The following is a 26864-nucleotide window of genomic DNA, read 5'->3' as shown; positions in this document are numbered from 1 at the left end:
ATCAACAAAAATATTAGTATTTTAGGGACTTAACAGATCACAAAGTGGTTCAAAATTGCTACTATGTGTTTACCAACATAATTTGACTTTTTTTTTAAATCATTGATAAGTGTAAATATAATGTTAGAGTTATTTTGATGTATAAAGAGACAAAAACAATTGGGAAATATACATATTATTGGATATTAATTATTGGTGAAGATAGGGCTTTGTTAAATTGCTCTCTGTAATAAATGGATTGGAATGTATTAATGCATTTATGTAAAAATATGTTATATAATTTCATTTTTATTGTATTTTAGTAAACATGTATATTTTTCTGTGTGAGCTAATGTTGAACACTTGCAGATAGTTAATATAGCAGTTATGCTCCAACATAAGACCCTTTCTGTATGGAACCTTAAAGGAAATTGGGCTATAAAGAAGGGAGGTCTTCCCAGAGTGGCATTATGACAATATTTGACAAGAGATGTGTTTGTCAGAAACACAATGCCCCCTATTGCGCTGCTTTGAAGCCATATATTTGACCTTTGACCTTGAAGGATGACCTTACCTTTCACCACTCAAAATGTGCAGCTCCATGAGATACACATGCATGCCAAATATCAAGTTGCTATCTTGAATATTGCAAAAGTTATCGCAAAACTTTAACCAAGGTTAAAGTTTTGGGACAGAATGACAGAGTGAAAGAATGACAGAATTACAGACAGACAGGCCAAATTAATATACCCCCGATCATTCGATCCTGGGGCATAAAAAGTAAGTTAATAATAATACTTATAGAATAAGGGGTATGACTAATTTGTCGCCAAACGGTCAGCTTAGTAGGGCCAGGTAAAAATTAGACTGTAAAACAATGTTCTGTACAGTTAAAAAGGAGACGAAACAATTATGTTAATACATAAAAGTAACTTATATACATTATGTACAATACCCTGTGCATTTAATTATGGATAAAACACAAGTTGCCACCCTGGGGGGTTAAAAAGAAGAAATTTTGGAAGTGTAGGCTGGTGTGTGTGGGGGGTTGCCAGCAGGGGTAATACAACTGGTAGAGGTATAAGGGAGAAAATTGGGATTTTGGATGTGTACTTTTATGAGAGTTTTTCACCCTGGACCAGAGGGAGAGCACGGTCAATGTAGGCTAAGAAAAATACAAATGGAAAAATAAAAAAAATAAGTTAAATAAATATGATAGTTGTAATACTGAGATAATCCAGTAGAATATGAAATGGACAAAAATGTCCAAATTATACTATAATGCAGAATATTATCCTTTAAGAGGCTCTATCAATCCTATAAAACTAAAAATACAGGGAATGACAAATTAAAAAAAGGAAAAATTGTAGAAGAGTGCCTAATTTGCTAAAACAAAAAAAAGCAATTTAAAAAAGTGACAATAATACCAAAATGTTGGTATAACCCTGGATAGGGTAAACAATAGGTTTTTTCAAGGTATATGACCCTGCATCGTGCACTCCAGTCCAGCATGACTCTTTGAATTTGAAGGGGATGAGGGGGTGTCAGAGGGGAGGAAAGGGGAGGGGTTTGCAATGCAGCAAACGGACCGAAGTTTCAGTTAAAAACTGCAATAAAATATGGGTGCTTTATGACACTGAAAAATGCATAGGGCAAACTAACATTATACTTACTAAACAATGTTTTAAAATAAAGAATATCAGGACAATGCCATTGGCCTGATATAGAAAGGGCAGGGTGGAACAATAATCCCCGTAAAAACATTAAACAATGTTGTGTCAAAGTTATACAAAGTTAAAATGATTTTAAAAGAAGACAGTCTCATGACTGTAGAAAATTAGTAGGTGTTGGCTGCTCTCCCTCCCCCAATGATCTAGATCTTGTCAGTTATCTGGCAGTCTAGTAGATATTTGGCAAGGGCAGAGAAGAACAGGCCCCTTGCTGCTCCCTTGGGGTCTAGCACGTTGGAAAGATTATAAACTAGTCCATGCAGCAGCTTGGAGCACCAACATATGAGTCATGCCCCGTTACATCAAAATGTCTTACAGTGTCCTGCCACAACAAGTGGTGTCACTATCAGACAGTGGGGAGGACCCCCTGGTAGCCACAGGAGGACATCTCTGATTGGGTGAATCCCCCTGAATAGGCGAAACAGGGGTGGTGGTGTGTATTGCCGGTGTTTGTTTGGTGACCGGTTCCAAGGGAATAACCTTGGGTGGGGTTTTCCTATTCTGAGGTTGAGGGGGGGGGGGGGGAGGTGTACTCAAACCCACTTACCCCTCAACTCTTAAACATGTCCTCCATGTATTCGGCAAGCTACTACCGGGTGAGGCATGTTTTGATGGTGACTTGCAACCGGTTGTGGTGGCAGTGTTAGGGTGCCCACGCTGTGGTTCTCAGTATCAGGTTCAAATAGCCTGCTCTCCGCCTCTCACCAGGTGACCCCATAGAAACTGGAATGAGTAGCTATATGCATAGCGCTCTTATAGGAGGGGTACCACTGGTAGGATGCCGAGTGCTTGCTGTTGCCAACGTGTTTTGTTGTTGCACCTTCTTTGGCAATTGGAACCGTCACAGCAACAAGATTAGGTGGGGTACGGACACTTACCCCTGCTAGCTATGTGCCCAAAGCTCTGGCAATTGTAACAACTGGCAGGTTTAACTGGGCAGGGACAGATTTCAAGGACAACGCTGGTGCCTTTAACCAAAATTTTGTTGGGGACTGGTCTAGAAGTAAGAACAGATATGTTGACCAGTCTCAGAAAGACAGGTGGAGCGGGCAGGAGGGTTCAACCCTTTCCAAATTTGTAATAAGGAGGTCTGAGGTAGGTATTGCAGGGTTGAATGTTTTAAGTTCTTTTAAATCATGATTTTCCGGTATTCCTGCTATATTACCAGTTACTGACCTCATGTTTGATGGGGATAAGGCCCAGACTGCGACTTGGCCAAGTTGGAATGTCCCTTTAGAGAGAAGGGTGGCAAGCGCTGAAGCAGACTTGTGCTGCAAGAAAACGCAACTAGATGCCAAAGGCACAATCTGCTCAACATGCCCGGGAAATTCCTTGGCCAAACATGAGGCCAGTTGGATTATAGAACAAGAGCACTGCATAAGGCGTGCCACGCTCGGCTGCGAAAGCTTGTCAGAATTTTTTTTTTTTTAGAGGTCACAGTGATCTTGACCTTTGACCTAGTGACCCAAATATGGGTGTGGCGTGTAGAACTCATCAAGGTGCATCTACATATGAAGTTTCAAAGTTGTAGGTTGAAGCACTTTGATTTTAGAGCCAATGTTCAAAACCTTTACAAAATGTAAAGGTTTTAGCACGACGATGACGACACTACACGACACAACGAGCTGGCTATGACAATAGCTCGGGTTTTCTTCGAAAACAGCCTCGCTAAAAAAGGACATAATGGTGCCTACATTTTCAACTGACCGAAGAAGGCACCTGAAGGGAATGGTGTTATGAGTCAGATGGTGTGTGTCCAGCCCTAGAAGTGCCTCCCCCAGTAAGGGAGTCAGGTTTTTACTGTGCCCCTTTACAGTTTTGTTTTGGGTTGAATAGAGAGCATTGGAAGAAGAGAGAGAGAAAAATGTATTCTTTTTTGTTGTTGAGATCTTGAACCTTTTATATACCTTATATATACCAAATTGAATATCAACTAAATATTGAATATCACAGTTGAGTTTAAGTATCACAGTAAAACAGCAATATAAGCATCGCACAGGAAAAACAACCCAATATAGTATATATAATTCTATAATGAAGAATTAGTAGTAATTGGTAATTTTAACTCTTAAATGAAAATTATAGCCAAAGATAAATTTCGGATACCAAATGACGTCCAAAATGCTGCAAGTTTTTTAAATTTACGAAAAACAACAACAAGAGGCCCATGAGGGCCTGAATCGCTCTACTCCTGTAAACAGAGTCACTGTGACCTTGACCTTTGACCTAGTGACCTGAAAATCAATAGAGGTCATCAGCTAGTCATGATGAATGTACCTATGAAGTTTCATGATCCTAGGCCTAAGCATTCTTGAGTTAATATCTGGAAACCATTTTACTATTTCGAGTCACTGAGACCTTGACCTTTGACCCAGTGACCTGAAAATCAATAGGGTTCGAGTCCTCATTAATATAAAGACACTGAACAAGTTTGAAAAGAATCGGATGAAAACTGTGGACTTTATTGGATAAACAAGAAAAAGTAACCATTTTACTATTTCGAGTCACTGTGACCTTGACCTTTGACCTAGTGACCTGAAAATCAATAGGGGTCATCAGCCAGTCATGATCAATGTACCTATGAAGTTTCATGATCCTAGGCCTAAGCATTCTTGAGTTAACATCTGGAAACCATTTTACTATTTTGATTCACTCTGACCTTGACCTTTGACCCAGTGACCTGAAAATCAATAGGGTTTGAGTCCTCATTAATATAAAGACACTGAACAAGTTTGAAAAGAATCAGATGAAAACTGTGGACTTTATCGGATAAACAAGAAAAAGTAACCATTTTACTATTTCGAGTCACTGTAACATTGACCTTTGACCTAGTGACCTGAAAATGAAAAGGGGTCATCAGCCAGTCATGATCAATGTACCTATGAAGTTTCATGATCCTAGGCCTAAGCATTCTTGAGTTATCATCCGGAAACCATTTTACTATTTCGAGTCACTGTGACCTTGACCTTTGACCCAGTGACCTGAAAATCAATAGGGTTTGAGTCCTCATAAATATAAAGACACTGAACAAGTTTGAAAAGAATCGGATGAAAAATGTGGACTTTATCGGATAAACAAGAAAAGTCTAACGCACACACAGACAGACAGACAGACAGACAGACAGACAGACAGACAGAAACCATGCCATCCCATAAGCTCTTCTGCCTTTGGCAGTAGAGCTTATAAAAATGAACAATGGACAGGCAAGGTATGCTGGAGCAATATGCGTATGATTGGTAGTCTGAAGTGTTCAGCCCTTCTCTTCTGTATTTTCTGTATTCGTATATTTTCGAAGCTTAAAAATGTTATTGTTTATAATTTGCTCGGTTGCAAATGGTGAACGGAAACACAAAGGTATGTAAATCAATAGAAACTTGGTCAGAAGATTCGAACCAATTATATCTTGGTCGAATTCAAAACTGGGTCACATGGGGTCAAAAACTAGATCACTATGTACAATTAAGGAAAAAACTTGTTAACACCCTAGAAGTCACATTTATTGTCCAATCTTTATAAAACTTTGTGAGAACATTTGTTCCAATAATATCTCCGCTGAGTTCGAAAATGCATTCTGTCAGTTGAAAAACATGGAATAAAGATTGGACAATAACTGTGGCCTCTAGAGTGTTAAAAAGGTTTTACTATAGCCATATAAGGAAAAATGCCGCGCCCCCTGGTGGCCATTTTTTTCAACCAACCAGAACCATTTTCAAACTCGTCCAAGATATCATAAGGACCAATCTTCTGACCAAGTTTCATTAAGATCAAACAATAAAGGTGGCCTCTAGAGTGTTAACAAGGTTTTACTATAGCCATATATAACCATATAATGACAAGAGGGCCTTTCAAGAAGGCCTGAAAGGCCCAAAGTCGCTCACCTTAAATACAAAGGAACTGACCTGCTCAGTGCAGCCCCAAGATATCATTAGAACAATTGTTCTGACCCTTTAGAACAAATGTTTTGACCAAGTTTAATGAAGAGTGAAGGATAAATAAAAGTTCAAGAGTGCTAACAAGGTTTTACAAAAGCCATATCAGGATAAATTCCCCAACCCCTGGCGGCCATGTTTTTCAACAGTCCGGAACTATTTTCAAGCTGATCAAAGAAATCATTTAAACAAATGTTCTTACCAAGTGTTATGAAGATTGGACAATAAATGCTACAACTAGAGTGTTAACAAGTTTTTACTATATCCATATAAGAAAAAAATGGCCCACACCTTGGCGGCCATGTTTTTTAACCAACCAAAACCATTTTCAAACTTGTCCAAGATAGCATTGGGACAAATCTCCTTACCAACTTTCGTTAAGATCAGACAATAAATGTGGCCTCTTGAGTGTTACCAAGGTTTTACTATAGTAATAAATAGATAAAAGGAAAAATGCCCCGCCCAATTGCGGCCATCTTTTAAAGATATCATTAGCCCAAAATCCCTCAACTGAGATACAAAGGAACTGACCTGTTCTGTGTAGCACAGGATATCATTAGAATACATGTTCTGACCAAGTTTCATGAAGATTTAACTAATTATGTGACTTGGAGAGTGTTGCAGACTAGCACCATTGTTCAAAATGATGATGAAACATTAATAACGGTGTTCCGGGACTGGGAAGGTCGACCACCCATATATTTTAATTGCTATGTCACATCTAATGCTTAACAATTCTTTGAAGTTTCGACACTCCGAATATGGTCATGGCATTTCCGGAACTCCAAATTTGGTAAGGGGTATATTTAGAAGTGGTTGCTGGGGCTAATACTAGAATTTGATTGGTCAAAATGATGTAATTTGCATGGTTTTATTTAGAATTAGTTTATGTCCGATTGAAATGACGCCCGAAGCCCGCAGAACACTTTAAGACTCTGAAACAAGTGGGTCGTGTTTCTCATTAACGAAATATAAATTTTTGGGGATTGAGAAGGCATTGTTCAGTAAGTTAATATTGTTATTCTATGGTTATTTTTGTATTATGTTTTTTGCATTTTTTCTACAAGTGTAAATTAATTGATTCATTTTGGTTTGAGTGACTATTTAAGTCTGATTAATTAACTCTGTACTAATGTTAAAGGAAAACCACACAGTCTTTTGTGAATGTAATATAGTTTTCATTTCAATTATGTGTTATTGTATCAGTTGAGAGCAATGTTGAGTAATTTTCATAATATTATATGTTATTATTACGCACATGTTTTTAGATTCTGCATGAAATATTGTCATTTGCTTATTATACTTTTCATTCGCATTGTTAATTACAGATAACCATCACAAAGATTGTATGTACCATGATATACGTCACTAACGTCAAAAAGATTGTACGTACGATGATATATGTCAGAATTGTCACATAGAACATATTTGTTATTGTCACACACATTTGTAATCATCATATTTGTCATTGTCTTCGCATTTGTCATCGTTGCTCTAACCGTCGTAGACTTCATTGTCAACGTAGTACTTGTTCACGTTGGTGGCGTCTGTGGCACTGTTTATGTAGACGAAATAAAGGTGTAAACGTGACGCGTGTGTTGCAGTGACTTGCCCCCAAAAAAATTATATTGTCGGACCTAGACCTAGTCGGGTTCGACTGGCTCGCCACAGAGAGTGTTAACAAGGTGTAAATAAAGCCATATAAAGGTAAATGCCCTTACCCCTGGTGGCCATGTTTTTCAACAGAAATAAATCCATATAAAGGTAAATGCCCTTACCCCTGGTGGCCATGTTTTTCAACAGACCGGAATCATTTTTGAACTAATCCAAGCTATCATTAAAACAAATCTTCTGACCCAGTTTCATAAAGATTGGACCATAAATGTGTCTTCTTGAGTGTTAACAAGGTTTAACTATAGCCATATAAAGAATACACATCCTCATTAAAACTCTAGTGTTAACATGGTTTTAATTTAGTCATATAAGGAAAACTGCTGCTCCCCTGGTGGACATGTTTTTTTAACCAACCAGAACCATTTTCAAACTGTTCAAGATATCATTGGGAAAAATCTTCTGACCAAGTTTCATGAAGATCGGACAATAAATGTGGCTTCTTGTAGAGAGTCAACAAGGTTTTACCATAGCCATATAAGGAAAAATGCACTGCCCCCTAGTGGCCATGTTTTTCAACAGACCCGAACCAATTTTTAAACTCAAATCATATATCATTAGAAAAAAATATTCTGACAAAGTTTCAAGAAGATTGAACTGTAATTGTGACTTTTAGAGAGTAAACTGGGACAAATCTTCTGACCAAGTTTCATAAAGATTTGACAAAAAATGTGGCCTCTAGAATTTTAACAAGGTTTTACAATAGCCATATATTGAAAATCTTCTGACAACATATGATGAAGATCAAAAATAAATGTGGCCTCTTGAGTTTTAACAAGGCAAATGTCAAAAAGGCAAGGCCAAAATGGGTGTGGCGTGTAGAACCCATCAAGGTGCATGTACATATGAAGTTTCAAAGTTGTAGGTGCAAGCACTGTGATGTTAGAGGCAAAGTTAGTTTTATATAAGAGGTCACAGTGATCTTGACCTTTGACCTAGTGACCCAAAAATGGGTGTGGCATGTAGAACTCATCAAGGTGCATGTACATATGAAGTTTAAAAGTTGTAGGTGGAAGCACTTTAATTTGAGAGCCAATGTTAAGGTTTAAGCACGACACCCGGACAGCGGACAACGAGGAGGCTATGACAATACCTCGGGATTTTTCTCCAAAAACAGCCAAACTAAAAACTGTAAGACTTTAAGAGTGGAAAAATTAATGTGCCACCATCCAACTGCCCATCCACCTACCTGCCCATCTACCCAGAGTGTTTCCATTTAACATCATTTATGTAATTTTTACCAATTAACTGGCTCATTAATTATGGGCTGCTTACTGACCTTGGCTGTGAGAAGAAATGTGTATATGGGATGAAGTTCCAAGAACAGATTCAGCCACAGGAGTCCTTGAGAGTCTTCACACTGGAACATGCTGTGTTAAATAAAAATAATATCTTTTAACACCTTATTTTAGCTGCAAAGGCACATGGTACATTTAAACCAAAGATTTGTGGTCAGTGTTTATGTTTAATCCCATTGATATAATCCAAAACATATTTACAAAGGATTTAAATAAACTTAGTTAAGCACCATCATATGATGTTACATTCCAAATATTACACCTGGGCCTTGTTTGGATATTTTTTCAAATTATTTTTCTACACAAGTCTATGTTAATCATAAGACTCCTGGTTGCTATACAATTATATATTAATCATGTGACCCCTGGGACGTGACCATTGTTAACACCAGGGGCAACTTAGTAGAACACCATTACACGATTTTGCACACCAAATCTTAAACTTAAGTTTTTATTTTTTATATATTTCTAGGTTTGGTAACTTACATATTTAACAGACCAGAAGATTTTAAAAAACTTTGAAAGAGTGTCAACCAAGGATCTTTAAAGTAAAATTTTATTTCAAAAGTATTAGAAGAAGTTTTTGCACCAATGTGCGCACTCAGGACTGACGGCCATCATCAAATCATAAAAACACTCTGTGCTCAAGTGAACATAAAATTGGGCCTTACTTTTTCAGCAAGCTTGTCATATGTGATTTTAAAGAGGCAAAGAAGAAACACAACTATTCTGAGAAGGGGAGTTCAAAGGCCGATTGTATAAAATTTAATATGGATTACTTAGAAACTTGACCATGTTTTGTGAAAACTAAAATTGACATACAATGTGACTTCTTGAGTGCTAACAAGCATTTTTTTGGAGATGCCGTTTAACCCAGCTCTTCATGCACCATTACATAATGCCAGCAGAACCGAATTAATACACTCCATCCATTCCATTGGCTGATTTGAGTATAATGCCCTGGAACATTAGCAACATCAATGCATCTTTTTAGTATAGGACTTAACTGTCCAGTGAAGGGAAATGCATACAACTCTCTTTTCTTCATACAATAAACTTTTTTTTTCCTAGGTACAATTACATGTAAGTATCAATAGTAAGTTCTATCCCCAATTTCCCAAGACTTTCAGGGTCAGTGCTGTGTCATTTAATTGACAGTGGAAGACAGAATGCACTATCAATAAACACCTTATTTTGATTACACAGTATTGCTTTCAAGATATCAAATGAAACATATTTTAGAACAAGATATGTGTTTGTCAGAAACACTATGTCCCCTTCTGCGCCACTTTGAAGCTGTTTATTTGACCTTTGACCTTGAAGGATGACCTTGACCTTGACCTTTCACCACTCAAAATGTTCAGCTCCATGAGATACACATGCATGCCAAATATTAAGTTGCTATCTTCAATATTGCAAAAGTTATGGCAAATGTTAAAATGTTAACGCAAACACACAAACAAACAAACAATACAACAAACCAACAAACCAACAGACAGGGCAAAAACAAAATGTCCCCCACTATAGTGGTGGGGAACATAAAAAGAAATTAATGCAAACCTATCCTTTTATGCTAGTTTTCTTGTATTGTTAGACAAAATCACTGAAATAGGCCATGATAGAAGGGAAATCGTTAAATTCTCTAGCCACACATGTGTGACGTACACAGTCAGTCTTTATAAAAATCTTTCCTGCAACCAAAATAGGCTACCAACATTTGCCAGTTTGTTATAAATAACACAGTGTGTCATTAATTTTCAATCAGAAAGTATCGTGGTTTGATGTTCCATTTCCAAGACGCAATTAGATTTTTAAAGACCTACGTAATGCAAAAATGGGTCTTATGCAACAATACTTAAACCTTTGTTATAAATTTAATAATTTAAAAAACAAAACTTTCAAACTTTATTTCAAAGTCAGGATATCTGCTAAATATCGTTTTAGAGTTATTTCTTGTCTATTTTTTAACCAAGTAACCTAGTTTTTCACCTCACATGACACAGTTTCAAACATGGCTAAGTTATCATGAGTACAAAATTTCAAACCAGGATTCATGGAGATTGGACTAAAAATGTGACTTCTACAGTGTTAATAAGGTTTAACTGTAGCCAAATAATGAAAACTGCCTTTCCCCCTGGCAGCATTGTTTTTTAACAAATTATACTATTTTTAAACCCGGCCTAGATATCCTAAGAACGAATGTTCGGACCAAGTTTTAAAAAGAATGGAAATTAATGTGACTTCTAGAGTGTTAACAAGGTTTTAATATAAGGAAAATTTAAAGTTTTATGATAATTTGACACTTAATGTGGCCTCTAGAGTGTTTACAAGGTACATATTGAGGAAACACAACAGTAGAAGAATCAAAAGCCATCACAAAAGCTTACATTTTCTTTTTGTTTAAATGGCAATAACTTGGGTTAAGTGGAAATCATCTGAACCAAAATATGCACAGATGCAGATTCACATTCTGAATAACACGTCTGCATAGTTTCAGCCCTCTCACAGCAATACATGATTGTACTTTTTTATTTTTGTCTTACACACATTTTTGACTGAAGGATGACAAGGGCAAATCTATATGTTGCCTCATCGATCCCACCCTCTGAAAAGTGGGGATATAAAAAGACATTTTCAAAAGCTCATCCTGTGCATGTTGTCCTAAAATAGCTTTCAAAATATATTGCTTATTTCTATGACCTGACCATTGCTTTGCAACTCTAAAAAGCTAGAAAAATAATTTCATATTCATGAAGGGACACTCTTTAACCTGGCTTTGATAAAGACAATACAGCAGTTTGGCATTTTTGAAAAACATTGTTCTTAAATAAAGGTTGATATTTGGTAGAAGGTCCCACCTGCTGATAAAGAACGGATCGCCCAGAAGTGTCCCCTTATACTCAAAGCTCTCTGAGCACATATCACTCTGCTGTCCTTACAAAAGGTGAATAGTTTGGTCGTCACAACAACATTGTTTTTATGGAAACTTTTTGGCAATAATATATTGTTACAATAAGTGGTGTAAAATGCACATGCAAATGGTAAATGTATGTGTTTATTGTCTGATTATGATACTAGACTTATCTTCAATTGACTTTGACATTTACCCCCTGATCACTGAAATGTAAGTTGTCCGTTTACATTCCGCGCAGTATGCAGCCATTGGCTCATTTCCCTCACAGGTACCCATGTATACTCCTGGGTGGAGAGGAGCAATTAAGTGTGGGATTAATTTTTTTGCTCAGGAAAATTCCGTGGTCTGAGTAGTATTAGAACCAGTAATCTTTGGGTTCCTAGACATGCATCCTACCACTAGACCAGGGTCCCATGTCCCAGAGTCCCTTGCATAAATTTATTAGGATCCGATCCTTGGACATAGTACATGGTAAGATGCATGTATGTTTTATCTTTTAAAATATTGAGGCAACATTACTAATACTTCTCATGATCATAAAATTAAAATCAAATGAATAGGAATTGGTTTCATGGGCTACCTTGTGAAGATATATTAACATATACACAATAAAATGTACTTACTGGAAATCAGTGTTAAGTGTGACTTCCATGACAAGATTCCCACACCAGGTATTGACCCCGGCACTCAGAAAGCAGGCAACTATGAACATGAGGATGAAAAATACTATGTGAATCAAGAAGGACAGCATCAGCAGTGGCAGCTCGTGCCTGCAATGGGTAAAACACACATAGCATATATAATACACTACAGACATTATACAGACCATACATATCTGTACTCAATATCAGATGAGAAAGTAATGAACAACTAACAATCAATTGAAACAAGAAATATCTTTCAAAAATATATTTGCCGTTGATTGTGGTGGGTGTTGATGAAGACCAAACATTATAGCTATGTGATCAAACATAGCAAATGCTTTTTTTCTGCGCAGGTCTTAGCTGCATCTGACGAGGTGTTGCGTCAGATTTCTTGACTTATTTCGCTTTATTAGATATTATTGATCAGATATCTATATTTAAAGGATTGAAAAACACAAGATGAATGAAAATAAATGAAAGCATATCGGTCTGTCGGCAAGACACGAATCATTCGTACTGCATATACAGTATTTGAAATATTTATACACATGTTCTTCTAACAGACCTGTTTTAGTAGTTTGTTGGACATTGTTATTTGATTCGATTATAAATAGTATCATGAATCATCGCGCTCATATCCCTGTGCTTAATAAATTGGTCTATATGGTGGAATATTTCTAATTAAATTTATCAAAACTGGTACCTTTCATGCATTTGTTCAAAACACATGAAGAATCTATGATTGACATACCACAATAATATTGCCAAATATCTTCATTTAATATCTTTCTGCTCAAATTAAACTTCAAGTTCATAGTTAACAGGATAGCGTTTATATGACGATTTTTGTTACTGACCGCGAAGTGACCTTGATACCTTGCAGGTTGGAATGAAATGGCATATTTTCAGTATATTCGGTAATAAATTTTACTGGGTACAGTCACCAGGTAGCTACCAGTTAACTATAAATAAGGCAAGTATATTGATCATCATCTTCACTGGTAAACCCAGGAATGCAAATTGTGCATGCGTAGTGAATTGTATATATCTTATATATAAAATGATTAATCTACTTGCGTTTTTTATAGTGTGTATATCGTTATGTCACCTAATTTCGCGATGTACTTTCGATTTCATATCGCAAAATTGTAAAAAAATATATTATTTTATAACTTTTCTTTTTGGGTCAATCGCGGTTGACGGTCCCTTTAAAGGAAGCCTGCAAAAAGATGAAAACAACCAAATCTTATTACTTATGATACCGTATTGTCATTATTGAAATTATGAAATATATAATGATGAAAAGGGAGCAAAATTAGCAAAAAATAAGAAGAATTACAGGACTGAATTAAAAAAATAAGTGCAAATATATTTGTAATGCATGGTAATCCCTGATGACAGACTTAAAATTATAGTAAATGTTAATTTCCTACTATATAAAAATAACTTTATGCCAAATTAATTGTTCATATGAAAGAACTGTCAGACAAAGATACAAGTAGTAAGTAAAAGGAAAGTGTGAAAGACAGCAATAGATAAAATATATTTAACATTTAAATATGTTATTTTTATCTCCTAAATTTTATTGTTTTTTTAACAGCAATGCCAAAAAATATTAATTTATATTGATTGATCAAAATCACTGTCTGAATAGCTGTCTCATGTAAGGTCGATCACCAATCACGCATAAAACGCTGAACCCATCTCAAATACTAGCAACAGAACGTCTATACTGACATGTGTTACTTTGCCATTTTTTCTGCAATTTATCTACTATTTTGACATTATGTATGTTGTATCCATTTTGCAATTACTATATAATTTAATATTAAATATTGTTTTAATAAATATCAAAAACAAGAGATGTGTTCGACAGAAACACAATGCCCCCTATTGGGCCACTTTGATTTTTTTTTTTTTTTTTTTACCTTTGACCTTGAAGGATGACCTTGACCCTGAACTTCCACCACTCAAAATGTGCAGCTCCATGAAAACGCCGCTTTGAATTTAAAAAAAAAAAAATTTGACCTTTGACCTTGAAGATGACCTTGACCTTGAACTTCCATCACTCAAAATGTGCAGCTTCATGAGATGCACATGCATGCCAAATATCAAGTTGCTATCTTGAATATTGAAAAAGTTATGGCCAATGTTAAAGTTTTTTCGGACGGACGGACAGACTGACTGACATACTGACTGACAGACAGTTCAACTGCTATATGCCACCCTACTGGGGGCATAAAAAAAATTTACTTGGTAGATTATTTGAAATAAGCTCCTGCAATTATTTGCCTTTAAAAGATCAGAACCGACAAAAATGAGTCTTAGTTATGTTGTTTGCCCAATATTAAGAAATATTAACTTTCTACTTAAACCGAGATTATACGATTTTGTAAAAAATTTATTTATTTATATAAAATGTGTAAAAAACTTATTATACATATATTTCAATATAAATTAAAATAAAAGTTAAGAAGAACATATGTCAAAATATGCAAAATAAGCCAGATATTTAATTCTGGAATCAAAAATGTCTGTACAGTCGAATTCTCCAGCATGTACAATGTGAATCTAAATTTAGTTTAACGGTTCATTTTAAATTCCTGCAAAGATATATATTCACACGAACACTAACTCTGATCCTAATATTAAAAAGACGAATGTTTGGGTTATAATAGGAAAATATGTTCGAAATATCTTTGTCAGAGCGCTAATTTGTCTTTGCTGCATTTTATGAAATTGACGTCTTCAATGTATAACTTTTCTTGCCTATTTTGTGTTATTGTAACATATTTTTATCAATATATTACAATTTAACACATATAAAAATCATATAATCGCGCTTTAAAATAGAATGTTTCAATGAGTCAATCCATAATTGTCTAATCACAATTTACGTCTTATTTTCCTTGATTTCAGAACTGAAATCAAAAGTCCAATTTTAGGCCTTCTCTTGATATCCAAATTTTCTAAGTTCAATTTTACGCCTGTTTTTTTACGCCAGAATTTGCAAATGTTTTACGTGTCCGCAAGCTTTACAGGCATTAAAGAAACGTAATTCTATTTAACACCTCAAAACCAGCTGGTTTACGCCAGGATTTTTCGGACGGGATCTTTTAAATTATTGATATCACAAAGAACCAAAAACTAAGTGTTTGCTATATTTTTACTAGAATATTAAGCATTTTGGTGTGAAATATTGATATCAATCAAATGCTTTTTTTTTTAAAGAGCAACACCAATTAATACGCATTTTTAATATAACAAGAGGGTCACTATGATCCTGAAGTGCTTACCTGGCCTGTGGTAAGATAAATATTGAAACTGGACCTGATGACCTAGTTTCTAGACACATATGACCCATATACAAACATGAAGTAGCTAATTGTCAAGATAAACATGTTAACAAAGTTTTATCAAAATAAATGTGGCCTCTATAATGGTCAAGTTTTTTTTTTAAGGATTTGACATGGTGATCTTGTTTTTGGACGCATGTGACTTTGATTCAAACTTTGTTTACATATTGTCAAGGTCAACATTCTGACAAAATTTCATTGAAATTGAGTGGTTAATGTGGCCTCTAGAATGGTTTCAATGATTGTCTAAGATTGGACCTGGTGACCTTGTTTTTAGAAGCAGGTGACCCAGATTTAACACAGCCTAGATATTTTCAAGATACACATTCTTAGCAAGTGTTATCAAGATTTAATGAAAAATCTAGCCTATAGGGAATTACAAGCTTAAAGTTAAACACACATGATTCAAAAACACAATAGCAGCTGCTCATGAACATGTCCTGCTCAGGTGAGTTTAAAACAAGAGAGCCATGCACCAACCTGAGTTCATAGACACCAATTCTTGAAGACTTTACCACACTCCACTTTGTTCTCAAAACTCACATCAAACACAAGTTATTGATGGCCAAATCTTTTTATTGACCTCTATGTGAGACTTTGACCTATGAAGAAATTATACATTTGATACCCACAGCATTCAGTCTCCTCATGTTAATCATTTGTGGTTAATTGTTTTAAGATTGAATTGATAAATTTAAGTTACAGCCTGGAAAAGCTGTTTCATGCTGATGAATAATAAAGTTACAGTGCGAAAAAGCTGTCTTAAGTTGCCAAATATGATCTATGAACTCTTAAGATTGACTTTGACCTTTAATGTAGGAAGCCAAGATTTAAAAACGGCTAGTGTCTTGTCTTAAGATGGATTGCATTTAAAAGCAGTTATTTCAAAAACCATCAATACCTTGCATATTTATGGAGGAAACAGAAATTTTCAAGATGTTTAATGGCCAATTTTTGCTTTTTACCTTTACCTTTTAGGTAGGAAGTCAGTTATTTTTAGATATTGTAAAGCTAATAATTCTGACCAACATCCATCAAGATTGAGTTATAAATGTTTTCCTCTATAGTGATTACAATGATTTTTTCTAAGATTTGACCGCTTGAAAATTAGTTTTAGGACATATTATGGACAAGATAAAAACACCAGGCCTACTTATTGTCCTGAATGAATATTCTGACCAAGTTTCATTAAGATTGAGTCATAAATGAGTCCTATAGATGACAAGAAGGTTTTTCCAAGTAATGTCCTTTCGACTTAGTTTTTGGACATTTGTGTCACCCAGATTCAAACTTTGCTTAAATATTGTCATGGTAACAAGATTCATCAAGATTGGATGAAAAATGTGGCCTCTGAGTGGGAACGAGCTATAAGTTGATGAAGCACATTACACACCAATCTGTGCTGACCATGGCACATTCATTTACATGTATAGTTTCATTTTAATATCTGGAGGAGATATAAACATATTGAGTTGTTTCATGCAATCGGCTTGTTTGGCTATTTAGAAACTGTCATTAAAGATATTTGAGTTATTTATTCACTAAATCTCCGCTTATGACAACAATGGATGGAATTCGAAGGATATATTCGATGTGAATGAAGGACTTTCCGGATCTTGACAGCTTGACACGGCAAAACTGGCATACTGGTATTTTTAGTCAATTTAAGTTACATTTTGTTTTATAAATTGTATTCAAGCATTTTGCGACTTATTGAATGACTATGATACCCGATATCAACATATCATAGGGGATTTGCAGATCATCAAGCTGTCCTGAAATTCAACATTGATTACAAACTCTTTACTGGTTTGTACTCTTTCTTCTTTCTATTTTAGTACTTTATATCATTTTAAAGTTATATGAACTGTGTCACAGTAAAAGAGACATTAAGGCGAATGTGGCCAGTTTGAATCCAGATCAGCCTGCGGTCTCTTGAAAGCTGTTTGCTTAAAAGCTGTTTTCTGACAATAACAAAGAGTTTAATTGGATACTGATTGGACTGCGCTTTTCCAGTGGCCTGGCTCAAATAATAGAATTGTCATTAATCAAATGATTTTTCGAACATGTATCAAGTGTTTTGTGTTTTTTGGTCCCTCGGGATCAATGACTCCAGCACTTTCCTGTTGAGAATTGAATACTGCTTAAGGCGATGCTAGGGTGCGTGAGAGATGTTGCACCTTCCATTATCGCTTGATTGGTCATTGTCAGCTCGGGTACTACTTACATGTACCCCGGGTACTCTTAAGTATACTTACATGTACCCCGGATACGGTAAATAAACTAAAACGTACCCTGGAAATTTAACGCTAAATCGGTCGTCATCTGCTAATTTTTTTATTAATTATATATTCACATTTATGTCAATTTTCTGTATAATGGCCTCTATATTATCGGAACACATACTCAAAAAGCATGGTGATGCAGTATTTTTTAAAGAGAAGTTTGTTTAAGACATCCGTTTTTTTTTAAAGAGAACTTTGTTTAAGACAATCGGTTTTTTGGCAGGAATACAACTCGGGTACAGTCTAATATTGACCGAGAACGATTGCGTATATTTACCGTACCCAGGGTACATGTAAGTAGTACCCGAGCCGACAATGAACAAGTGAGCTCCATTATCTCTCATGAACCGACTCAATAAAACCGAGTCCGCAATATTTGACTTAATTTTTGGTTTGGTTGCTCTCAAGGGATCGAAAAATTTCAGAATCTTCCTAAAAGCCTAGTGGTAGTGTCGTCTTTGATTGCAGGAGGTTGCGCTGCGGGTTTGATCCCCATAAGTGACATTGAAAACTAGCCAACTTTGTTATCTAAAAGGCTGCTAAACCTGATAAACTAAGATAATGTGAATCTTCTCTCACATGATGGTCATCAGTTATATTATACAAAAATTCACAGCAGTAGTAAACAATTGGACAATAATTAATGAAGCATCTTTCATTTGTCTTTGAAACTTTGATTTTGACATGGCCTAGATTAAAATATGTGCCTTGACTTTACCAGCACTCTTATATAACAGAGCTAAAGTTTAAATGTACCATTGAAGATCACCTAAATCCAGATTTGCTATTATAGAAGTGTGGAAAGATTTAAGGGTGTGACAAGTAAGCAAAAATGGGTCATTACCAAGAGGCCACAACTGATCTATGACTGTTTTAAAACAAGGAAAATCAGTGCCTGACTTAGATTTCCTTTCATAGTTCAATAAAAACTAATTTCAAAAGCCTGGTAACAGTTTAACATTAATGTTACCAATGTGTCAGACCAGGGCCTTGATTTTGAAATCTAGGACATGCAGTCAAGTCTTCATGAAATCATGACAAAAATTGTATTTTAAGTCCTTAATTGACCTGGCTATAGTTCTCAGATAATTATAAGCTCAATCAGTATATTTATATTATTTTTTATGCTTTGTGTATTGTAAACATATACATATTAATCATGCAGTTACATGATAGTAATAAATAATAACAAAGACACCCATACTATAAAGGTTATTGACAAAGCATATGTAAAAATGTGAACACATTGAGTGATATTGCCCTCTCGTGCCAGCAAAAACAACACGTTGACAGGTTGTCAGTTTTGACAGTTCTACTTTCACTTTCATTTTGTGATATCAAACTATTAAAAATTATGTGGCTGAGAAAAATATCGCAATTGCTTATTTAATATATTTTCTGCAAATTTCGTCAAAAAACTAACATCAATACACGATTTTCTTCGTTAATTCAAACATTCCTGACAGGCTACCCCTTAGTTTACATATTTCACATACATTTTGACGCGCATAGTTAGGACCGCATTACCGCTTCTGAAATGTGTATTCATACTATTGCCTTCCAGGTACTTATCCGATGTTTGACGGAAAGGGCAGAAAATGTGCGATTGTGGGTCAAGTTCCTCAAAGGTACTACTTCCCCGTACCCCCATTTTTTTCCGTACCCAATTTTATTTTCGTACCCAAATATTTGTCCGTACTCATTTTTTTTTCGTACCCCTTTTTTTTGTACCCAAATTTTTTTTCCCACCCAAATTTTTTTTCGTACCTAAATTTTTGTTCGCATAATTTTTTCGTACCCAAAATTTTGTGTACCGGGGTACCTAAATTTTTTTTTCATACCCACATACACAATTGTGGTTAGTAGATAAACTTATATTGATGCTTTTATATCCATCCTCTTTAAAAGCATCGTCACACCAGTACTGTCAGTACTTTGATTTTTCATCAGTGACTAAATGTACAGACATAACAAACACATATCTGACATTTTATTTTGCCTTCACATAGGATAACAACATGAGAAATTCTGCATTTTTTTTCAACAGCCCTCAAAAACACAAATTGCGAAAGCATTAAAAATAACATGAGCTTATTGTGCAGACATATTTAAAGTTTTCAAAAACACAAAATACATACTGATCTTTCTTCAGCTGTTCTCTGAGTAGCAAGAAAAACCAGCACCAGATGAATGCATGTATACTGGTTACCAGTGGTGTGTAAGTCGGAAACCGGCAGTCTGATATCTGACCCCACACTGTTTGCGTCATATCAACTACCAGAGAAGTGGAATTCATCATTGATATTCTGACCTTGGCAAACAGAACACAGTGGCTCTGGAAATAATGACTTGTAAAGGCCATTGGCATGAATGTGCAGAAGCCAGTGACAATGGTTAATGCATTCACTGTGATTTGTATTGTTCGCCATGGTATTGTGGGCACCTTCATCATGTCCATGTAACTCCAACATGCAACACATCTAGAGGTTCTCAGGACAACACTGGACAGTATCTACAATGTATTAAAAGTTAAAATGTGATATTCTTCATCTCAACAGCATTAATTGTATGGTCCAACTTAATTAACAACTATAAGCCAATGAATAAAACATGCACTTTATTTTTCTCTCTAAGTTATAGTACTTTCAAGCCTTAAAAGGTTTTCTTTCATACAGAATAATGGTTTGCTTTACAGATGCACATAAAAGGTCAATGCAAAAAAGTAAATGTATAACAAATGAAGGGCTTAAGTTTCTACCAAAGTGTTCGTCTGTCATAGGTATTAAAGTTGATTCTAACCAGAGGGGAATGATGGAAATTTGGCCTTGACATTTGTTCAAGGACACTGATTGTTGAAGACTTACACTGGTGATCTATTTTTTTGAAACCACTTCATTGAGATTCAAACTTGACCATCATTTTGTCAAGATAAACTGTCTTACCATGATTCATCGAGTTGAGTAAGAAATGTTGCCCCCACAATAGGAAGGATGTTGTTTTTTTAGATTCACCTGATGACCTAGTTTCTACACACAAGTGACCTCGATTCTAATATTGCCTCAATATTATCAAGATAAACATTCCAACAATGTTAAGTGTCACTGAGTAAAAAATGTGGCCTCTAAAAAAGTTACCAAGGTTTATCTGAGATTGGACACTGTCATCTAGTTTCAGATGCACATTACTCAGGTTCAAACTGAGCCTAGATTCAAGATAAATATGCTGATAAAATTAGTCTAGAGTGGAAACAATTAAGCTAGAGTCCACAAGTGGACACCACAGGACTCACAATGACAGACAAAGACTGACCACAATAAGCACTTGATGCTCAGGTAAGCTAAAAATATTCCAGATATTAAATGATGTTATTAGACAAGTTTGATAACAGTTGTTTGAAATTTATCAAAATTACATGACTTATAAATCAAATTTGAAAATATACTATTAAGAAAGCTTTCAGTTTTTTGAAGTTAGTTTCCTAGGAGTGGCCAGAGACATTTAATACAAACTAAAACAAGGGCTGTTTGTAAAACATGCATGCCCCCCATATGGGCTGTCAGTTGTAGTGGCAGCCATTGTGTGAATAAGTTTTTTGTCAATGTGACCTTGACCTTTGACCTAGTGACCTGAAAATCAATAGGGGTCATCTGCCAGTCATGATCAATGTACCTATGAAGTTTCATGATCCTAGGCCTTATTATTCTTGAGTTATCATCAGGAAACCATTTTACTGTTTTGAGTCACTGTGACCTTGACCTTTGACCTAGTGACCTGAAAATTTATAGGGGTCATCTGCCAGTCATGATCAATGTACCTATGAAGTTTCATGATCCTAGGTGTAAGCATTCTTGAGTTATCATCCGGAAACCATTTTTCTATTTCGAGTCACTGTGACCTTGACCTTTGACCTAGTGACCTGAAAATCAAAAGGGGTCATCTGCCAGTCATGATCAATGTTCCTATTAAGTTTAATGAGTTTAATAATCGGCCATTTTTATCTTTTTAACGCTCACTGTAAAAATTAATGAATGATACACCGATTTTAACACACGGTTCTGTTCTCAACGACACATGTACATAGTTCACCAACTTCGACATTACTCGTATTCGAGGCTTGAAGTTTATTGGAGGAAGAAGAAAGAAGAAGAAAGTGAAAATATGCGATTATTTACTGTCTTTGAAAGATTTCATTAGAACTGGTTCATGTGTCACTGAAGTATGTGTTATTTTAATTGTGCACATTGTTCCAAACTTTATATAGAATGATAATATAAGGAATTACTGTTTTACATTACCCCACCCACTTCTTACATGTACCATTTCAGAAAGTGATATGTCCTTAACTTAGCTTTAGTTTCCAGGGCCCTCAATCCATTTAAGGGGAAGCGGGTCGCTACCCTCAAGAACGGGAATTTTTGTGGCGTTTCCCTTTTTGGGGGATTTTTTTACTTACTCTCTCATTATTACATTTGTACATGTTTGCACTATTTTCATTTCTTTTTCATAATTAAGTATGTTTGACAAGATTAAATTAAAATAGAATTGAGATATAATAATAATGAGACACATCTTTGAAAAAAAAACAAATTAATCTGAGAATTGTTCCCCCCAAAAGGGGAAAAAAGTACACTTTTCAGGTGGGGGACTGCGGCCGAAATTCGGCCACAGATTTGATAGATTTAGGGCCCTGCTAAGATTTATACTTTAGCTAGTCCAACTTGTTGACGCTCTCAAATATTAAGCTTCTGTTTATATTGGTAATAAGCCCATATAGCGATAAAAAGTATCTATAAATTCTTTGCGCGTCTTATAAATTACTGGTTAGCGACCTATTATTCGCCAGTACCTATTATTCGCCCACCCCCTTAAAACCAGTCAATGTAACACTTAATCACCATTTTCTTTGTCACATATTTAGTATTATTTACAGACGCTTGTTTCATTGAAGTTGACAGCAGAAATTCGTTAAAATGCTTGTGTTATAAATAAACAATTGCAATGTTAACAAATTTCTTCGCAATATAATGTGACCTCCTCTCGGGGTATATTAATAGCACCCGGATGCTCAGAAGAAATCCCTTACTGAAACCCGACCTGTGTGCTTGGTATTATCGTTCACTAATGGAGCAGGTCTAAATAATTTGTCTAACAATCACTTATTATACCAGAATCTAATGTGTTTAACACGCACACATGATTTAAATTATAGTTTTTTAACATTAAAACTCCACACAATTTGATGTTAACATATATCTGAATTGCTTGCAAAATGTACCTTGTAAACATTTCAAAGAAATAGAACAAAATCCCATTTAACACTATAAATCCATTGTTTGGATTTTCTCACTTGAAAAAGGATAGTTTTGTTTGATCAAAGATCAATAAATAAACATGTTTATTTATAGTGTTTTTCAGTTTGTTTGCACTAGTTTCGATTTGAATTTCGCAAACACAGCCTGTATAGGCATCAAATATCATTATGCAATAAAAGAGCAACTGGATTTTAAGAAAACCTTGTTTTTATTAGGTGGGCGAATAATTGGTACAGTTCCAAGCATTTTCTAGGTAAATTTAGGGGTGTTTTTAAAGTGACAGTTCAAGCTTACATTTGTAAGATTTTCATAAAAAAGTAATAATAGAATTTATGTCAGTTGTTAAACATTATATCTGCCAAGTTTCAGTAAAATCGATCTCATAAAATACTTGTTAGGCGGTAAAAAGCTCCATTTCCGGGCGAAAATGGGTCGCTAACCAGTAGACTAATAATGGTAGCAAGACACTTTGACCAGAGCTCCAGATAAGGTTTTGTGAAATTCTTAAATTACTACCAGATTTTAAAAAATAATTCTTAACTCTGAAATTTTATTCTTAACGTTACTACTAAGTTTTGGAAAAAAAATCTTATTTTTTCTAAATTACCTAAAAATAAATAATAATGGTTATTTTCATGCAAAAAAACAAAATAAACATACTAGCATCTTTATTTTACGAGTTCAAAAGTGTCTTTTCAGTATTACACAATGTTATTTTTCAAATACCTTCATATGCCCAAACTGTGCTTAGATTGTATGCCTTAGATGAATTTTGACATATTTCACAATTAAAACGGGTCTCCCCATCAATCTTTTCAACGATTAGCCATGGGACTTGTCCTATCTACTCGTTCAATGTTTTTTGTGTTTAAGTTTGGACCCGTCCTGTCGCGCTTTTGTTTAGCTTTTCCGACTGTGTCGGCAACTGAACATTCAACATCGTTTAAGATCTTTTCTATAATGTCTTTCTAAACATTTAACTTCGGCTCACTTTGCGTGCAATATGTTAAAAGCGTGTTTTGGGACGCTTTGCAGTTTTTTAGGACGTTCTCTGGGCGCCGCCATTGTTTTTTGACAGATATACGTATACGCCCCTTTTTTGGAAAAAATGCACTTTGTTATACAAACCCGATAACCATTCTATATAAGCACCGCAAAGATCTTTAATACGCGAAACAAACTCAATAAAAATCGATACGAACCGATGTAAAAATAATATTCGTAACTTGATTTTTAAATGCTTAATGGTACGACAAGTTTTCAAAATAAATATGTAACAGACTTGAAAATAATTCGTAATTACGAAAATACGACCCTTATCTGGAGCTCTGACTTTGACCCTTTGAAACTTTGACCCCTACCCATTTTAGATGATTCTTCGAGCCTTATTTTTAATATTTTTGAAGACACATAGACCCCTGTTTATTTTAATAAAGACACTTAGACCCCTTAATCAAAACATTGAATTAGCAATTAATTTTCCACTTTTGGGCTGTGATTATTCTATTTAAAATTCAGCAATACATGTACTTAGAAACTAAATCAACAAGATATGTGTTTGTCCCCTTTTGCGCCGCTTTGAAGCTATATATTTGACCTTTGACCTTGACCTTTCACCACTCAAAATGTGCAGCTCCATGAGATACACATGCATGCCAAATATCAAGTTGCTATCTTCAATATTGCAAAAGTATTCATTAAATGAGCGATTTTGACCCATATATTTGACCTTTGACCTTGAAGGATGACCTTGAGCTTTAATTCACCACTCAAAATGTGCAGCTCCATGAGATACACATGCATGCCAAATATCAAGTTGCTATCTTGAATATTGCAAAAGTTATTGCAAATGTTAAAGTTAGGACAAACAAACAACAAACAAACAAAAACACAAACCATTAGACAGGGCAAAAACAATATGTCCCCCATTATAGTGGTGGGGACATACAAATTAGATATGCATCACCACTACAGTTTGAAATACATATTTATATTAATTACTTTGTGCTTCTTAGTGGAACCCTAATGAGATAAGCAGCAATAGACCAATAAACGCCTTTTTAGACATCATTATTTCTTTGATACCAACATGACCAGAATTCATGTTTACTGTCTATAGATTCTTTTAAGAAATTGGTTACAGTTTTGGTCATTTCCTTAATTAATATTGGGTAAAAAGTTAATAACGGACATATTTCATACATTGTGTTTGCAAATATAGAACTAGGAATGACATGTTTCAGTTTTTATGAGAAGAATTTAGATAGAAATGTTGAATATCTATGGCATGCTGTCAATTGATGCCTTACTCTATCTTCCATAAAATGCCAAAAATGTACTGTATGTTCCATATCTCATGAAACCTGGTTTATTGGGACATGATGGCACATAAACTTGTGTATTGCAAAATTTTGTGGAATATGTCATCAAAATAATCTGTTGCTTAAATTAATTTAATAATTGACATGCTATAATCAGGGGCGTAGCTGCTATTAGGCACAGCAGGCCCGGGCCTATAATTTTTTTTAAACATGAAAAAAATAAAAATGCTTCGAAAAACGCATTAAAATGTTGACCCTGAGGGGGTGAGGTGTTAGAAATCTGCATTTCATATTGACATAATCCTCAGACAATGGATTCTTGTCGTGTTCAAAGGACATATCGTCCAATTATCAACTCTACTTCTTTCTATGTGCATAGATTCTAGCTCGCTTCTTTTCACGTGACTTGCTGTTACAAGTTTACATAGATCTACATGTAACACTGCAGTAAGTTGTAATCGATTATAGTTGGATTTTTAAGAAACATTCCGAATGATGTTTATGACCGCGGAAATTTAAAACTGAGCACTTGCCCCCGCATCCCGATCCATTGACTGAATCCGTGTCAGTTCAGTCCCTTTATGCCGAACAAAAACAAAATTTTGTTCTCTAAAATTGAGATAAAACAGTAAAATATCAAAGAAAAACAGGCCAAAGTCTTATATTTTCTTATCTTATTATTTGTCAAGATATGCTTTAAATCTAACCTCAGGCGTTATAGGATTTAAACATTTTCAGGTGGAGGACCCCGGACCCCCCATTTTTATGTATCATATCCGGGCCTACAGCTCAAAAAATGCTAGCTACGCCCCTGATATTAGATCTAATTGAATGTATGCATATATTCCATATATGGTGCACACGTATATTCCAAAGTGACACCTGTCTGTTAATTAAAACTCATGTAAGAATGTAATTGATTGGTTATTTAAATTAAATGAATTAACTTGTGTTACTTATAAAAAGTTTCCTCTTGACTTCTGTTATTAGAAAAATCTTTAATTTCTAGAACTTATTATTGTGATTAATATAAGAAAAATCCTTCATTGTTAGATTTTATTTAATTACTGTGATTCATAAGTATTTGGATTAAATTTGTTATAATGTCTGACTCAGACTTGCACAATTTTTCTATTCTTTCTTCATCATGAAGATCATTATTGATTTTGAATAGCTGTAATAATATACCGGGTATGTACATATTTTCTTTAAAGGGGCCTTTTCACGTTTTGGTAAATAGACAAAATTACAAAAAGTTGTTTCAGATTCGCAGATTTTTGTTTTAATTATGATATTTGTGAGGAAATAGTAATACTGAACATTTACCATGCTCTAAAATACCAATTATATGCATCTTTTGACCATTTGAAAACCTGACAATTATGAAGCGTTGCAACGTGAAACACTTGAATAATTTGGAAAGTT

General features: G+C 35.0%; 1 protein-coding gene across 1 annotated transcript in view; it reads right to left on the bottom strand.

Moving 5' to 3' along the window:
- The window catches only part of LOC127876293 (transmembrane protein 179-like), a 35067-nt gene that overhangs the window by 7299 nt on the left and 904 nt on the right, over positions 1–26864 (bottom strand). The window contains exons 2-4 of the mRNA XM_052421421.1: positions 19945–20318; positions 12145–12291; positions 8589–8679 (exon numbers count right to left, since the gene is read on the bottom strand). Of these exons, the coding sequence (XP_052277381.1) occupies positions 8589–8679; positions 12145–12291; positions 19945–20264 (558 nt within the window). The 5' untranslated portion in view covers positions 20265–20318. The remainder of the gene's footprint in view (positions 1–8588; positions 8680–12144; positions 12292–19944; positions 20319–26864) is intronic.

The sequence above is a fragment of the Dreissena polymorpha genome, chromosome 4 (genome assembly GCF_020536995.1).
Source record: "Dreissena polymorpha isolate Duluth1 chromosome 4, UMN_Dpol_1.0, whole genome shotgun sequence".
NCBI lineage: Eukaryota > Metazoa > Mollusca > Bivalvia > Myida > Dreissenidae > Dreissena > Dreissena polymorpha.
This window is presented reverse-complemented; position numbering and strand designations above follow the sequence as displayed.